The 19,097-nt window shown below is 36.3% G+C and overlaps 1 protein-coding gene across 2 annotated transcripts in view; it reads right to left on the minus strand.

The window, feature by feature from the left end:
• CBL (Cbl proto-oncogene) overlaps nt 1-19,097 on the minus strand; it is an 87,402-nt gene that overhangs the window by 60,354 nt on the left and 7,951 nt on the right. The window contains exon 2 of one of the 2 annotated variants that reach the window (XM_019716331.3): nt 7,147-7,394. The exons of the other annotated variant lie outside the window; for it this stretch is intronic. Within the exon in view, the coding sequence (XP_019571890.2) occupies nt 7,147-7,394 (248 nt within the window). The remainder of the gene's footprint in view (nt 1-7,146; nt 7,395-19,097) is intronic. 2 annotated transcript variants of the gene reach the window in all.

The raw sequence follows: 19,097 nt of genomic DNA on the forward strand, positions 1-19,097 counted from the left end.
CAATCTTAGCTGTAGAGGGCGCAGCTAACTGGCCCATGTGGGAATCAAACCAGTGTAGGAGCACGGTGCTCCAACCGCCTGAGCCACCCAGCCGTCCCATTAAATGTTATTTTAACTACTTAAGTATTTTTAAATTTCTTGGTTTTAATATTGAATATGGTAAATATTGGTATATAACCCTAACACACAAAAGCTCTCTGATGTCCTCAGTGATTTTTAGTACATAAATAAAAGGGTCTTGAAACCAAAAAGTATGACAAAAAATTACATTAATAAACATAAGTTCTAGACATTCGAGTAGATATATGGTTTTAAGAAACAAACAATACTTTAGGTACTAATACATAGCCTACCCCTACATTAGATTTTCTAAGAAAATAGAAGATTTTACTATCACATATTAACAAACCATAGTAACTTATAATTGACTAGTCTACAAGGACTGTCATCTTACAGTTGTCATACAGTTACAGGATGGTGTTGAGAACTAAATGTGACTGCTCACCTACATTAAACTTCACCTTGTCCATTTCTACTAAGTTTTCTAGCCTCTCAAGATGGGGACTTAGCACTGTGTCTAAACAGGTTCACTGAGCTCAACTGAATCAACCAATCTACAAATTTTTCTCTCCCAAAAAGTAAAAACAGAAACAAAGCATAAAAATCCTGTAACACCCTCTTCATGATTTAAAAAAACTGAACAAACAAGAAACAAAAGGTAATGTTCTCAACCAGGTGAAGGGAATCTATGAAGATTTCACATCATACTCAATGGTGAAAGACTGAAAGCTTTCCTCTAAACATCAGGAATAAGACAAGGATGCCTGCTTTCACCACTTCTATTCAATGTCGGTTCTATTCAACATATGAGGTTCTAGCCAGAGCAATTAGTCAGGAAAAAGAAATAAAAGGCATCCACAAAGGAAAGGAAGACATAAAACTATCTCTATTTGCACATAACATAATCTTATTTGTAGAAACCCCTGAGGAATCCACTATAAAACTACTAGAACCAATTAATGAGTTCTGCAGTTGCAGGATACAAGGCCAATATACAAAAGTCAATTGTATTCTATATACCAGCAACAAAGTATCCAAAAATGAAATTAAGAAAACAATTCCATTTATAATGGCATCAGCAAGAATAAAATAGTTAGGAACAAATTTAACCAAGGAGGCAAAAGACTCATACACTGAAAACTATGAAATGTTGCTGAAAGCAGTTAAAGAAGACCTAAATAAATGGAGAGACATCCCATGTTCATAGATTGAAAGACTTAGTATGTATTGTTAGGATGGCAATACTCCCCAAATTGATCCACAGGTCCAGCACAATTCCTATCAAAATTCCAGCTGAGCTTTTTGCAGACATTGACAAGCTGGTCCTAAAATTCATAAACAATCTCAAGGAACCTCAAATAGCCAAAACAGTCTTGAAAATGAAGAACAAAGTTGGAAGATTCACTTCTTGATTTCAGAGCTTTACTACAAAACCACAGGAATCAAGATGGTGTGGTACTGGCATAAGGAAAGGCATACAGACCAATGGAATAGAATAGAGCCCAGAAATAAACCCTCACACATATGGTCAGTGAATTTTTGACAAGGATGCCAAGTCCATTCAAAGGGGAAAGGACAGCCCTTTCAACAAATGGTGCTGGGAAAAGTGGATTCCACACGCAGAAGAATGAAGTTGGACCCTCAGTATACACCATATATTGTATAAAAAGTTAATTCAAAATGATCGTAGGCATAATCTTGACCTTGGATTAGGCAATGGTTTCTTAGCCATGACATCAAAAGCATAAGTAGCCAAAGAAAAAATACTGGACCTCGTCAACATTAAAAACTTTTGTGCTTCAAATGATACTACCAAGAAAGTGAAAAGAAGACCCACAGAATGGGAGTAAAGTTTCTTAAATCATGTATTGCGTAAGAGTCTAGTATCCAGAATATGTAAAAAACACTTACAGCTCAACAATAAAAAGACAACCCAATTCAAAAACGGGCAAAGGTTTGAACAGATATTTCTCCAAAGAAGATACATAAATGGCCAATAAACACACTGGAAGATGCTCACATTATTACTAATTAGAGAAATTAAAATCAAAACCACAATGAGATTCCCACTTCATACCTACCGTATTTCCCCGAAAATAAGGCCAGGTCTTATATTAATTTTTGCTCCAAAAGACACATTAGGGCTTATTTTCAGGGGATGTCTTATGTTTTCATGTACAACAATCTACATTTATTCCTGTACAAAAATCTACATTTATTCAAATACAGTCATGTCATCTTCTTCTGGAACATCTTCATAACTCTCCAACCCCCGAATTCCAGCTTGAATTTCTTGCGACTCCATTTCCTGTAGAACCATTGGCCCCAATCTCTCATGTCGAGCAGTAGAGTTCTCCTTAAATGAGCACTTCTTGTCCGTGTAGCCTGCTCGTAGTGCACTGGCAACACAGCTGTCAGTGATTTTATCCCATGAATTCTTCACCCAAGTCACGACCTCTTGCAGGGTAGGCTTCACCAAGTTTCCACGCTGATTTCTCTCCATTCTATTTTCAATGTAGTCATTGATTTCCATGTGCAAATGGTCCTTGAATGGCTTGTTTATTGCAATATCAAGAGTCTGGAGATAGGCAGTCATTCCTGTGGGAATCATTATTTGATCTATTCTTCTCTCTGCAAGGAAGTTCTTTGTGTCTTTAGCACGGTGAGTACTGGCTGAATCCCAGACTAGCAGACCTCTTTGGCCACCTTGCAAAACAAGTGGCAGCATTAAATCGACCCACTTCCTTATAACTGCTTGTGTGCACCAGGCTTTTTCGGTTTCAAGAACATAAATGCCTGAAACACATTCAACCTTATCTTTCTTGCCCTTAGTGATGATCAGAGGTGAGGGTTTCTTTCCATCCAGACAAATTGCCAAAATACAGGTAACACGTGCACTTTCGTAACCAGTGGAGGGAATGTGGATTGACGAGGCACCCCTCTGATCAACTGTCGTTTGAGATCCTTGGCCCACAAACACTGCAGTTTCATCCATAGCAATCATGTTGGAGAGCTGGTATTTAGAAAAGTTCATGCCATCAACAAAGGACTTGAACGCAAGTGCACGTTTAATAACTTCAGTATCTTCCAGCTTGAACAGTGTTGTCAATCTTAGAGACAGTTCATATCGCTGAAGGAAGCCATCCAGCCAGTGTCGTGATGCTTTGAATTCTTCTGGGGATATTTCTAACTGTGGTACCATTGTGAGGGCAAATGCTTGAATATCAGCCCTGCGCACAACCAAAGCCTTTGCTCTCCTGTCAGCAATCCATTCACAGATGTCTTCCAGCTCAGGAAATATAGTTGCTGATCTGATCCACACTTGCGCTTCTTAGCATTTCCCTCGTCTACCTGTTGGCTGACGTTACCGTAGGCTGCTCGCCATTTTCGGACCATTCGGAGATCCAACTTCTTCTCTTTGCAGAAAGTGGTAAAATTCTTGCCCCGGGGGTCCTCCACGGTTCCTTTCTTGTACTCGATGGAATAGCTCTTTCGTTTTGCACTCATCTTGTCTGGGAGTCAAAATATTATTCCCTTTAAATCTACCATTAAATCAAGTGTTAACTGAAAACTTACGATACAGGAATGGCACAAAAATGATCACAGTTAAGAATGATGGTCCACACAAAAGCGACGAAAAATTGCAGGCCACCAAAATTCAGAAAACATTTATTTCACACGAGTGCATTAAGTACGTCCGTTACAACACATGACGTACTGAATTATGAAGATTCATATTAGACACAACTAGGTCCGTTCCTTATCAAGTGCACACGTTATCTGTGCGTTGTGTCTGTACTCCGATTGGTCATTCGGCAGTAAGTCTCGAGTTCATCTGTTTACATAGGTGTTTACCTGTCGTCCAAAGGCATCCGCTTGGGTATTTACAAATACTTAAATGTAATTTATATTATCATTTAAGTATTAATGTCAGTAATATTATTTATATTTAATTATCATTTTATAATTCAACACATTCATCGTGTGTTGCAACGGATGTACTAAATGCATCCGTCTGGCTGACAATCTTAACTGGGGCTTATTTTGAGGGTAGAACTTATATTATGAGCATCCTGAAAAACCATGCTAGGGCTTATTTAGATCTTATTTTCGGGGAAATACGGTAGTAGGGTGGTTATAATAAAGAAAAAAATACGATAACAAGTGTTGGTAAGAAATTGGAACCCTCATACTTGCTGGGGGAATGTAAACTGGTACAGCTGCTGTGGAAAACAGTTTGGTGGTTCCTCAAAAAGTTAAAACATAAAATTACCATGACTCAGCAATTCCACTCCTAGGTATACACCCAAGAGAACTAAAAACATATAGTCAAAATGTTCATAACAGATTATTCATAATAGTCAAAAGTAGAAACAACCCAAATGTCTATAATCAAAATGTGGTATATATCCATACAACGAAAATTTATTTAACCATAAAAAGGAATGAAGTACTAAACATGGATGAATTGTGAAAACATGCTGAGTGAAAGAAGCCAGACAAAAAAGGCTACTGTTATATTATTCTACTTATATGAAACTTTGAGAACAGGGAAATCCACAGAAACAGAAAGTATGTTTCAGTGATGGCCAAGGGCTGGGGTAGAGAGAGCAGGAGTGGGGGATGGGGAGGACTGCTAATGCGTACGGGGTTTCTTTTTGGGGTGATGGAAATGTTCTGGAATTCGTGCTGATGGTTGCACAACTTTGTGACCACACTAAAAACCAGTGAATTATATACTTTAAAGGGGTGAATTTTATGGTATGTGAACTGTACCTCAATTTTAAAAAACTGAGTAAGAAAAAAAGCCTCTAAGCAATCAAAATACAGATCACAAAGATCATATAGTAAAGCCATATATTTTTCTTTGTTAAAAAAATCTGATTCTCACCTGAAATTTATTTATTCTCACTTTACATGTAACTTGTACAAACCTGGTTATATGAACTCAAAGCCCATAGTGGATTAAAAGCTTATTAGGGGGAGTAAAATTGATACAGACAGATATACTGACAGTAAGGTTTTTAGACAGGCAAAAGAACTTGCAAGCATAGTATGAAGACATTTAGGAAGGGCAAAACTGGTGTATGTACTTCATTAGTTCCTGGCAGTATCACTGGTACTCAGCTTGATACAATCATCTACGTTTCCAGTCACGAAAACAATGATGATGACGAAGATAATAAGAGCTAACCCACTTGTCACTCTCAATGTGCTAATCACTGTTCTAAGCACCAAACATTTAGTTACTCATTTAATAACTCCCAAAAATCCTACAAGTACTATTATTATTTCATTTTCCATATGAGGAAACTGAGGGATCGATCACATAGCTAACTAAATGGAAAAGTTAAGATTCAAAGTCAGGCAGTAGTAGTCCATCCTCTTAACCAGTATACTATACTGCCTCTAAGCGATGCACTATGAATCTTGGAAAAAAGTGTTAAACAATGTTCAGTATGCTCTAAGACTACATCTGCAATTTTTATTTCACTGTAAAAATGCTCTTTTAGAAAAAAATTGTTCTACAGCAGCAGATTATCTATAGGAGAAAGTCTAGAGGTCAAAGAACAGCTCTTTATAATCTAAGTCCAACCTGTATTTCCAGCTTATGTACCTCACCCAATTCTAGCAAACCAGACTGCTCATGTACCTTAAACACGCAGAGCCTACGTTTTAATGCCACTGTTAAAGGCCTTTTCTTCACTCCTTGCCTAGAAATTCCTACTTATCCTTCAAAATCTAGCTCAAATAACACTTCCTCTGTGCCACCCTCTCTGATGTCACTAGGCAAACTGTTCACACAGTATTTTGTACATTTCTCTATTAAAGCATTTATCACATTACATCATAACTGAATGCTGAAGAATCCTTTTCACCTCCTAAAATTAGACAGAACCTAGTTCATTGTAGATGGCAAATAAATTTTTAAAGTTCTGGTTTTTAAAAAATTGTTTTTTTAAAACTCAGCAATACAAAATGACAAGTTAGCTAAGGTCCATATAGTCAAAGTTTTAACAAAAGTCATGAAATTGAAATAATTAAAAGGAATAAAGTTCATTTTCGAATAAACTAGAAGTTACAAAGGTTCCTACACATTGAATTCAGTCACCAGAAATCTTTTTAAGAAGAAAAACTGATACCCTGGACCAAACTAGAGTAATCTGTGGTAGTAATGATAATCTGAATAATGATGTGGGCAAAATTTTAAGTGAGACGAGGGTTCCCAGAATCTAAACCAACAGAGACAAATGTAGGCTACAAAGATAGCATTTAGTAAGTTGCTGCTTGAGTAATGCATGCCAACTTAATGCTCTCAAAAATTACTATCCTCTCTAATTCAAGTCACTCCTTGAGAGTAATTTATTCCCTAATGTTCTAGTGGAATTTCCATTTTTTACTTGTTAATGAGTTAATATTTATTTCTAATTGAACAAAACCAAACACAATTATACCATATATACAATCAACCTATTTCTCTCAGTAATTTCCAACAACCAAGCTAGTAACATATAGAATAGCCAATATACTCATAATTTTTCATATTTAATAAGTATAAAATAGTCCCTCAAATATTTATTGAATTAACTGAATTTGCCAATATCTTTTACCTATAAAGTAAATGTCATTTCACTTTGCTTTATTGAAAAAAAAAAGTTATCTAAACTATTGGCTTAATTTTTCCCCCTATTATCCCATACTGATAACTTACCTAATATGCTACAGCTCTGGCAAAACCTGATCTCTTAGTATTTACTCCTAACCTCAGCTTAACCCCAACCTCTTTCTTTCAAACTCTCACCTATCCACAAATTTTCATGATCTTCAGGGTTTCTAAAGGACTTACTGCCTCCATTTCATCTTCATGACTGTTAAGTCACTAATTTTTCAGAGGTAACCAAATCTATCAAAGCTAGGAATGGTTCAATATCCTCCAAGGCAACCTTTTATACAAAGCACATGTTTAAACCAAATGTCAACTGCATTCTTGTTGACATAAAATTAAAACCAAGTCAACTACTTCAATGTGTTACCATTTGGGCAGTCCCAACCTTGAATATGTGTTTGTGTAGTATTCTCCATTACCTAGGCTGAGAATTTTCCTCATACATTCTTTCTTTCCCCTCCTTGAAGAGGCTTATGGTCTGCTTAGTTTTCTTCATCAAATTCTCCATGAACACCCTAAAATACTCATTTTCTCCAAGTGTCTCCATCTTCCCCTCATATCTTGACAAGATAGTGCGGAGATGCTGGTAGGTATCTGGCAGCAGGTCTAAGATATAAGGTGGGCTATTCTTTAGCGCCAGCTTTGGGTTCTGACACAACCGCACCACCTGCAACAAATGGAAAAGAAGGGCTATTACTTGGAGGATCTTAAGGATAATTTCCTTTTTTAAAATATATAATATGTTATAAAATATGTGTTCTTGCGGAACTATGAAAAATGGATAAGAATATAAGAAATGATCCATAACCCCTCTGCCCACAGGCAATCATTTTATATTTTTAGCTGTCCCCCTAGAAGGGTAGGTTCTTCAAACCATATGGGAGACTAATGATTCAGACAACAAGAAAGACTAAATAACTGGGGAGTGGGGGAACATCCACAAAAATGCTTAAAAATTGCTAGATGAAATATGGCAAATTCCTTTCAAATGCGTGGCTTACCCCACAATAGAATAAAGAAAATTCCTAAGGGCAGAAATAAAGAACATGGCTGTCGTAGGAGGTAAATTGTGGTGATGTAGGGACCTAGAGTTTTAACAACCACTAGGGGACAGGAACAAAAGCTTGGACCCAGCAAAGCATGGAGTTAACTGAGATACCTTTCCTACTCATATAAATGCAAGACTCTCAGAATTTGCCTGGTAATTCTTTTTACCACCTTTTACTTTCAACTTTTCTGAGTTCTTATGTTTTAAGTGGATCTCTTTTAAAGAACATATAACTAGGTTTTTTTGTTTTGTTTTGTTTTTTTACTTTATATTGGGGAACTATGCTTTTCCAGGACCCATCAGCTCCATGACAAGTCGTCGTTCTTCAATCTAGCTGTGGAGGGCACAGCTCACTGGCCCATGTGGGAATCAAACGGGACCTTGGTGTTATGAGCGCTGCGCTCTAACCACTGAGCCAACTGGCCGCCGCAACTAGATTTTTTTAAATCCAATACAACAATCTGTTTTTCAACTGATGAGTTTAGTCCATGTTGTATTTGTTATAATGAATGATACTTTGTATTTATTCCTACCATTTTACTTTGTACCTTCCATTTACATAGATTTTTCTGTGTCTGGAAAAGAAAACTTAGTAGAATGAAGAGTCCAAAAACAGACCTATACGTATATACTAAACTCTTAACTCATCACAAAAGTGGTCTTTTCCAAAAATAGTAGTGCAATAATTGGGGATACATGTAGGGAAAAAAGAAAATCAAACTAAACCCTCACCTTACACTATACCACACACACACACACAAAACAAACAAACAAACAAAAAACCCACCCTCAATGGGTTACAGACCTAAATGTGAAAGGCAAATCCATAAAGCTTTAGGAAATAATATAAGAAAAATTATCTTTCATGATTTCATAATAGAGAAAAAGTTATCTTAAACAGGACCATAAAAAAGCATTAACCATAAAGGAAATATTAAGTTCTACTATTTTAAAAGTAAGAACCTCTAAGACACCACAAAAAGAATAAAAACACATGTACAGAATCAGAGAAGATATCCACAATACATATATATCAGACATATATATCCAGAATATATAAAGAACATCTACAAATTAATAAGATTAAGACAATCAAATATACAAAAATGGACAAAAGACTTGAACAGGAACACCACAAAAGAAGATATCCAAATAACCAATAAACATATGAAACAGTGCTAAACCTCATTAATGATTCAGGAAAATGAAAATTATAAAATCACGATTAGGTACTATTACTACACATAACAAAATGGCAATGCCAACCACTGGCAAGGAGCAAGAACCCTCAAATACTGCTGGTGGGAATCTAAACTGCTAAAACCAACTTGGAAAACAGTTCAGCTCTATACTGTCAGGTTCAAGATTAATATGCTCCATGAACCTGCAGATCCATGCTTGGAAAGGTATACTAGGGTACACTTACAAAAATGCTTAATAACTAAAAACTACAAACAACCTATTATGTCCATTGGATATATGTACAGTGGATAAACTGTGGCATAATTATCAGCAACAGCAATACACTACACTTACTACCATGTGGATGCTCCTCTTAAACAAAGCTGATCTGAAGAAACCAGAAACAAAATACAACATGAATACATGTATATGACTACATTACTTTGATATCCATTTAAACTATATTATTTAGGTATGCATACAAAGTGGTAAAAGTATAAGTAATGGAAAGAAAAAAATAAATTTTATTTGCAGATGATGTAACTGTCCATAAAGAAAACCTAAGAGAACTGATACAGCACTAGAAACAATAAAACAGTCTAGTAGGTTGCTGGATTCAAGACAGATATACCAAAACAGCATTCATAGATATTTTATAAATAATTTAAAAACGCAATTTTAATTGTTGCCATTTAAGAGGCATAAAAATTTAAGGTTCCTAGGAATACATCTAACAAAAGATGTTCAAGACTTTTATGAAGAAAATTATAAAACTTTATTGAACATAAAATATAGAAATTGCTGGAGCACTCTATCATGTTTAAGGATAGAAAGACTCAATGTAAAAATGTCAGTTCTCCCGTACTACAGGGCAACCATAATCAAAACAGCATGGTATTGGCAGAAAAACAGACACACGGAACAATGGAATAGAACTGAAAACCCAGAAATAAACCCACATAAATATGGACAGATAATTTTTGACAAAGAAGCCAGAAACATACAATGGAGAAAAGACAGCCTCTTCAATAAACGGTGCTGGGAGAATTGGATAGCCACGTGCAAAAGAATGAAACTGGATTGCTATCTGTCACCATGTACCAAAATTAATTCAAAATGGATCAAAGACCTAAGCATAAGACCTGACACAATAACCTGCATAGAAGAAAACATAGGTACTAAACTTATGGACCTTGGGTTCAAAGAGCATTTTATGAATTTGACTCCAAAGGCAAGGGAAGTAAAAGCTAAAATAAATCAATGGGACTATATCAAACTTAAAAGCTTCTGCACAGCAAAAGAAACCATCGACAAAATAAAGAGGCCACCAACTGAATGGGAAAAGATTTTTGCAAACAGCGCCTCCGATAAGGGCTAATATCCAAAATATACAAGGAACTCATACAACTCAACAACAAAAAAACAAACAACCCAACTGAAAAACGGGCAGAGGACCTGAAGAGACATTTCTCCAAAGAGGACACACAAATGGTAAATAGACATATGAAAAATGCTCAACATCACTAATCATCAGAGAAATGCAAATAAAACCCACAATGAGATATCACCTCACCCCAGTCAGAATGGCTATCATCAACAAGACAAATAGTAACAAGTGTTGGAGAGGCTGTGGAGAAAAAGGAACCCTCATACACTGTTGGTGGGAATGCAGACTGGTACAGCCGCTATGGAAGGCAGTGTGGAGGTTCCTCAAAAAATTAAGAATAGAATTGCCATATGACCCAGCAATCCCTCTCCTAGGTATCTACCAAAAAAATCTGAAAACATTTATCCATAAAGACATGTGTGCTCCAATGTTCACTGCAGCTTTATTTACGGTGGCCAAGACATGGAAACAACCAAAATGTCCTTCGACAGATGAATGGATAAAGAAGTTGTGGTATATACACACCATGGAATACTATTGGGCGGTAAGAAAAGATGAAATCGTACCATTTGTGACAACATGGATGGATCTTGAGATTTAATGCTAAGCAAAATAAGTTAGAAAAAGTAAAGAACCATATGATTTCACTGATATATAGTATATAAAACTGAAAACAAAAGAACAAGACAAACAAATGAAGGAACAAAAACTCATCATAGACAATAGTATCGGGTGTTAGCAGAGGGTAAGGGGGGAGGGGGGCTCTAGAAGAGGGTAAAGGAAATCAAATATATGGTGATGGAAGGAGAACTGACTCTGGGTGGTGAACACACAATGGGATTTATAGATGATGTAATACAGAATTGTACACCTGAAATCTATGCCACTTTACCAACAATTGTCACCCCAATAAACTTTAAATTAAAAAAATGTGTGTGTGTGTGTGTGTGTGTGTGTGTGTGTATATATATATATCAGTTCTATCCCCAATTAGTGTATAAATTCAGCACAATTCCTATCAAAATTCCAACAAGCTTTTTCATGGAACTTAACAAGCTGATCTGAAAACCCACATGGAAGAAAAAAGGATCAAAATCAGCCAAGCGTATTTTGAAAAACCACAAGGTAGATGGTATTTACTCAATGTGTTATCAACTCTTAGTATATCTTATAATTCAAAATATGATGTTGACTAAAGATAGCAAATGGCCAAATGGAACAGAAGAGAACCCAAACACAGACTCACACATTTACAGAAATTTAGTATCAGAAGTGGCATAATAAATCAGAGTTCAAGAGAAAAACTGCCAGGTGGCTCAGGTGGTTGGAACACTGTGCTCCTAAACCCGAGGTCGCCGGGTTCAATTCCCACATGGGCCAGTGAGCTGCGCCCTCTACAGCTAAGATTGTGAACAACAGCTCTCCCTGGAGCTGGGCTGCCCTGAGCAGCCAGAAGTCGGCCAGAGCTGCCGTGGCCTGCTGAGTGCCACCACAGCGGCTACCAACAGCCTCAGCCTGGAGGGAGCACAAGGCCCATAATACCAGCATGGGTCAGGGAGCTGTGTCCTACACAACTAGACTGAGAAAGAAACAATGGCTTGAACCAGAGTGGGGGAGGGGAGGCAAAAGAAAAGGGGGGATAAATAAATAAATAAATGAAAGTTTAAAAAATATATATACATCAATGCAATTATAATACGGTATATTTCTGAACATCCTTTTTATTTTCTGCTGGGTTAACTGAACTTTTCATTAATGAAATATCCCTCTTTATATTTCTAGTAACACAACATGCTACTTGCCTTAAAGTTCACTTTATCTCACTCACATAGCTAAACCAGATTTCTTAGGTCGGTGTTTGCATAGTATATGTTTTTTATATTCTTCTACTTTCAAACTTTCTGTGTTCTTACACTTAATGTGTGACTCTACGTATGCAGAATATAGTTGGTTTCCTTTTAATCCATTCTGACAATCTTTGGTTTTAACAAATTTGATCTGTTTACATTTAAATTATGAAATTACTATTACTATAGGTCAAATGTGGGCAATTTCATAGTTCACCTAATAAGTACCGATTCTATAATAAATAATAAAATAATTTACTATTTGTTTTCTTTGTGTCTCTCCTGTCCCACATTCCTTTATTTCCCCTTTCTTGCCCTCTTTTGGATTAAGTATGTTTTATTTTCCCAATTGGCTTGTCAAATATAGTCTTTTACTACTCTGTTACTGATTACCTTAGTGATTATAACATGCATGCACTCTAACTCATGAAATCTTAATTTTCATTAGTACTTTCAGCACTTTCCAGACAATCCAAACAACTTGGAACACTAACTCCATTTACTATGTGCTATTACTATCATACACTTTAATTCCATATAGCTTACAAAGTCCACAAGTCATTATTACTATTACTATTACTTTATATAAACAATATCCATTCATATTTACCCACATAACTGCCCTTTCCAACACTGTTCATCCTATTCAGAAATCATTTTCCTTCAGCCTAAAGAATATCCTTTAGTATTTCCTTTAGGGTAGGTCTGCCTGACTACAAATCCTCTCAGTTTTTGTTTGTCCTGAAAGCATCTTTATTTTGTATCCACTTTAAAAGGCTGTTTTCACTGGAAAAAGATTGACAGTTATTTTCCGTCATTTTATGTCTGGGTGCCACTGTTAGTGTTGAAGGCAGGCTGTTGTGTCAGTTTCATTGCTCCTTTGAAGGTAAAATTTCTTTTATTCTCTAGTTGCTTTTCAGATTTTCTTGGCTCAGGTTTGCAATAGCTTTACTGTGATGTATCTAGATGTATTTTATTTGTATTTCTCCTGGTGTTTATGCAGCTTTAATTTACGACTTGATGATTTTCATCAGTTTGGGGAAAGTATCAGTCAATTTCTCATCAAATATTCCTTCTATCCCATTCTTTCTCCTGTCCTTCTGGAACTTCAGTTACTTATATATAAGACCTTTTCACCATCTTCCAAATGTCACTTACCCTCTTTTCTAAGTATTCTCCATCCTTTTGTCTCTCAATGCTTCAGTCTGGATTTTTTTCCCTGATTTATCTTGCACTTTACTAATTCTCTCCTTCAGCTGTATCTATGCTGTTAAACCTTCCACTGTGTTCTTAATCAGTTCTTACGTTTTTTTCAGTTCTAGAATTTCTATTTCGTTATCATTTCAAGTTTCTGTCAAAATTATCAATTTTGTCTTTGATCCTTCTAACACATTTATCATAAATATACCTTAAGTCCACGACTGATAACTCAAATATCTGTACCTTCATGGGTATGTTCCTATTGTCAGTTTTCCCTCTTGGCTTTCAGTTGCATTTTTTCTTTTCATATGCCTAGTTATTTTTTTATTGAATGCTGTACATAAAAATGACATAGACAAGCTTAAGCCATGGATGATGATTCAGAAAGAACTTACTTTTGCTTCTGGCAGGCAGCTAGGCTAGGGACAGTAGGAATCCCCGATCATCTTACTCTAACCCAAAATTGAGAAGATTAAAAATCTGGGCTTCAGTCCTTATAAAGACTGGTCTACTTCTGTTTCACCCTTACTCCTACCACTTAAGACCACAGGGACCCAACCCAAAAACCTGGAGTGTTTCCTAGGGCCCTCCACCTTGGCAGACCCTAATTCTAATTTTTGTCCTCCTTGACATAAGTATTTTGAAAACTATTCAGCCTCTCAGCTGTCACTTCCCGAATCAGGAATGACCTAATAATAGACAAGGCAACCTCAAACATCAGGCTCACATTTCAGAGCTTTCCTTATCTTCCAGAACGTGGTCTCATAATCAGTCACTGCTCTTCAACATCTTGCAGTTTTTCTAGTTAGCAGTGTATTTTGAAACAACCTAGTCCAACATCGGTAGAAGCATAAGTCTGACATCTTACTCATTATTTCACATTTTAAAATACCTGTATTTTTGTGTCACCCAAAGCTCATTATAAACTTTTTGAAGATGTCTAAATGATTGTATTCTATGAATATACCATAACATATCTTAACCATCAAACCCCACTTTCACATTTATGTTGTTTTCAAGACTTTAGCACTGCAAGTATCACTGTGATGAATATCTTTGGGCATATTTTTCTTCTATATATCAGATTATTTCCTTAGGGATAGATCCCCCAGAAGTGGAATCGTCAGGTCCATCTAGAACAACTGCAAATTTCCAATTTAATGATTATTCATCAGTGACTCTTCAAATGAGTGAGACAATATGAAATTTTCTAAAGCTCGATGTTTTAATCTTTGTATAGCATTTCCTGAACTTTTGAAAAACAGCCCTATATAGAAGTCTAGCAAATAAAGACAAGCTAAATCAACAAAAGAATTTGATGTATGAATATTTTTAATAGTGTTTTAGGAATTGTTCATCCTAGCAAGTTTTAAGCCAAAAGGGAATGACAGAACCAAGAAAAAAAGACTCCACCTCAGAAGACAACTATATTCTAAGTGCAATAGTCAAGAACTCATATTAACAAAACAAATGCAAACAGTCTCCAACGTGTAAGAGTTATATTCCAAAACCTCTTTTGTAAGTCAGTTGTTTATAATTCAGACTATATTTTTACAAAATACGAGTATATATATATATATATATATATATAAAGAATACTAAAATGACAGATTCCTCGGTTAGTCCATGGAAGGCAGTAGGGGAGACTGACATTGAAACTAAGAGATCAACATCTAGCAAAGACTACCAGAGGTATCTGATTGAAGGTTTTTATTTTCAGAAAAAAATTGAACATGATTCATATAGAGAAAGAACCAGGAGAGCAAAAGAGATAAATGCAAAGCTGAGGTTTCTACCAAAACATGGGAAATAAGATCTACAACACAGCTAGGAACACTAAACATCATTAAAAGAAGGGACACCTCCTTCCTCTAAAACAGGAAGAAAGGGAGTGAGGGCAGGTTCAGACAGAGATAAATTCAGAGATAAGGAGGCAGTAAATTAAAGTTATACCTGATGGTTTTAATTTGTCTCCATATAATCATTCAACAAATATATGTCAGGCACTGGGATACAGAAGTGAAAAGACAACAAACATCCCTGAATCTGTATCAAGCAATAAACAATAATTTAAAAAAAAAAAAAAAAAGGTCAACAGGAAAAATATCAGGTTCTATGCAGAGACTTGAAATAGAGTAATATAATAAGAAAATGCTGGATGACTATGTTAGAACAGTGAATAGGGAAAGCTTTCTGAGGTGAATTTAGGTTAAGAGTTGAAATTACAGGAAGGAGTCAGCCATGAAGACTCATCAGAAGAGTAGCCCAAAAAGAGGGAACTAATCCGACAGCCCTAAAGTAGAAACAGGTTTGGATCTGTTTGAGGAACAGAAAGGTCAGTGAGACTGAAATGCAGAGAGAAAGGTGGAGAGGGTGATTGAGACAGAGATGTACAGTAGACAGGGAATTAACAAGGAGACATTATGATGAAGCCTAAAATATAAGCTTTTAAGTTTTAAATTAAAATTTAAAAGGCTCAGTGTTTTAATATCTTGGTAAGATTGTATCAAACAACCATATTTAAATGTCCAGTTTCAGTCATTTACCTTCAGTAAATTTCTTAACCTCTAAGCCTCAGTTCCTTTATCTGTAAAAAGAGATAATACCTACCTCATAATAAAAAGTTTATGAAAGGATGAACAGTTTCCAATAAAGTAGGCATTTTGTAAGTGTTAGTTCCCCTCCCATTTTCATATTACTTGACGAGGTTTATATGTGCAGGTAGGCAGGTAGTAGGCATTTTGTAACTGTTAGTTCCCCTCCCATTTCCATATTACTTGACGAGATTTGTATGTAGGCAGGAATTATCTACTGAAAACAGAATGGTAGACCTCACATCATCCTTTGATGACTACCAGAAACTGATACCATTATTCCTACCATCCTGGCCCTTGCCATAGCTACCTTCCCCATTCTACATGGTCTCTGACTAATTGGCAGCCATGGAATGAGAAAAAGCAGCAGGCCCCTCAAGAATAGGGTGACCCACAATCTACGAAAGCTACAGTATCCATCCCTTCAAAGGTCCTAACGAAGCAGAGATCCCAATTTAAAGGCAAATGTATTAACACCACGGAATTGACGTTAAAATGCAGTATTTGCCTAATTCCTCTGGGAAAAAAGATAAACTTCCTTTCAATAACAAAAACTAAAATTAAAATTGCTCTGATCTTACATACATTGCCCAACCTATAATATGCGATCAATAAATGTTAATGACAATGAACTGAAAAAATATATCACCCCTCATAACACATCAGATTTACACTACCACAACAAGTTAAAAAATGTCTCCAAGGGGCAGCCGGATGGCTCAGGTGGTTAGAGCACGAGCTGTCAACAACAGGGATGCCAGTTCAATTCCCACATGGGATGGTGGGCTGCGCCCCCTGCAACTAAAGATTGAGAATGGCGACCGGACTTGGAGCTGAGCTGTGCCCTCCACAACTAGATGGAAGGACGACTTGGAGCTGATGGGCCCTGGAGAAACACACTGTCCCCCCATATTCCCCAATAAAATTTATTTTTTAAAAAAAGTCTCCAAAACCCTTGATTAATTCGTATTTTCTAACTAGTACCACGTACCTTCCAGGAATATTATCTATCTACCTTTAGAATGTAACCTTGTAAAAGATCATTTGTAGATTAAATGTCTGCTCTTCTCAAGATCTTTTTGAGATGAATCATCACATGACCAGGGAAATCAGCACTCCACTAACAACTCTGAATCTTCAATACTAATATAGACCATAAAGAAAATAAATAGGTAAACCTACTCTTTTGATAGTAAAGTCTTCTGGAAAGAAAAAAAAATGCCCTATTTATAACCTCTAGGGGGAAAGTTCCAAAAAGCTTCCATGAATAATTCAAGTCAACCTCCCCCTATTAGTGAATTTTAAATTGGCAGTTATATAGTTAACTAAAGCACAAATAAAGACTCTGAGCTTTAAAAAACTCACCAAATGGTTTCTGAAAGATAAAATATTTTCCTGCTTAGTCTGCCTCCATTTAGCCAACCTTATTTTGCTTTTCAAGTCTTGCAATAGCAAAACTGGCTGCCTTTTGGTTACTTCTGCTGTACATTTACAGCATCACTCAGAACAATGTCAAAAGGAAAAACGTGCATATCTCTGGCAAACCAACAGTATCTTTTCACAGCTGCCATAGTGTACTCCATCCATAATAGCTTTCTCACTAGCCTAGCTCCTCTCTTTGCTTCTGCCAAGGCTCAGTGGTCAATAGAAAAAAATTTTGAAAGTGCTATAATCACAATAAAGAGGAATAAAATTATGCTTGGAAATTGCTAAATTTTTAAAAAGAGAAAAGAAGCTACAGAGAACTTTTTCATGTGTTAAAAACACGATTAAAATAAGCACTATACCTCAAAAATGAGTATTCGGTATGTTGAGTTATGCATAAAATATGTAAAATTTGATTACAGTTTTCAAAGAATCAATATTGTTCAAGAGAACAGGAGACACAACAGAAAGGACACAAGAATAGGAGTCTGAAGCCCTGGGTTCTACTTCGATGAATGACATCAATTGGCTACATGACCTTAGGCAAGTTATTCATCTCTCTGGGTGTCAATTTCTGCCTCTACAAATGAAAGATCAATTAATTTCTCAAGTCTCTTAAGACTTTAATTTCCCAAAGTCTCCTTTAGAGACTCATCAACTCAGAAACTTGAAGAGGTTTATCCGTTTTACAAGTATAAATATACAGTGAAGCTTTCGTGTGTTTTTTTATTGGAGAATATTGGGGAACAGTGTGTTCTCCAGGGCCCATCAGCTCCAAGTTGTTGTCCTTCATTCTAGTTGTGGAGGGTGCAGCTCACTGGCCCATGTGGGAATCAAACCGGCAACCCTGTTGTTCAGGGCTCACGCTCTAACCAACTGAGCCATCTGGCCACTCACAGTGAAGCTTTTGAATGAAACCAACTCATGACTGTTTTTCAAAGAGAAATCAGAAAGCTATACTTTTTTTACAGCAACATACCATCACTAGATAATGGCCCCAAGAAAAAAGCCTTTTACTTCTAATTACATACTATTCTCCATTATTGATTTATCAAAACTCCATTCAGGGACTTGAATAGTAATTACTACCTAACACTTCTCAAATACCACCCCACACTGTTTATTAAAGATACTATGCCACATATAACTAATTATCAATCTCATTACTTTCCTTTATCACATTAATTGGAGAAAAAATACAGCTAATACAGTGTATAGAATTAAATAACCGACATGTGCTGCCATCTTAACCATGCAGTTTATATATATGGATTCTATTTTTAAAAGGACAAAATAATTCTCTGCCCAGACATATCAGTGAAGTTTCAAACCAAACACTTATCATGAACTAGAGATGAAATGATTTTAGCATCACTTTTGGATGTCTGACCCTAACTGAGACACAACTGTAGATTAGGATATGGCAGATGAGCCTGCTCAGTCTAAAGTCCCTCCCGATTCCCAATCCCCTTTCTTTTCTCCTCAGGGATTAAGTAATAGTTTGCCTAATGATTCCCACAGAGCTATCCCAGAGCCCTCTGTATACCTTCAGTTATATCACCAGATTCTAAGCATGAGTGAGCTGGGTCTTTAAGTGCCCAGCACCTGGTATATATTTTGTGTTCAATAAAACTGTGAGTGTGGCAGCTGGTTAGCTCAGTTGGTTAGAGCGCAGTGGAACGCGGTG

The sequence above is a fragment of the Rhinolophus sinicus genome, chromosome 14 (assembly GCF_057876585.1).
Source record: "Rhinolophus sinicus isolate RSI-liver-muscle chromosome 14, RSI-T2T, whole genome shotgun sequence".
NCBI lineage: Eukaryota > Metazoa > Chordata > Mammalia > Chiroptera > Rhinolophidae > Rhinolophus > Rhinolophus sinicus.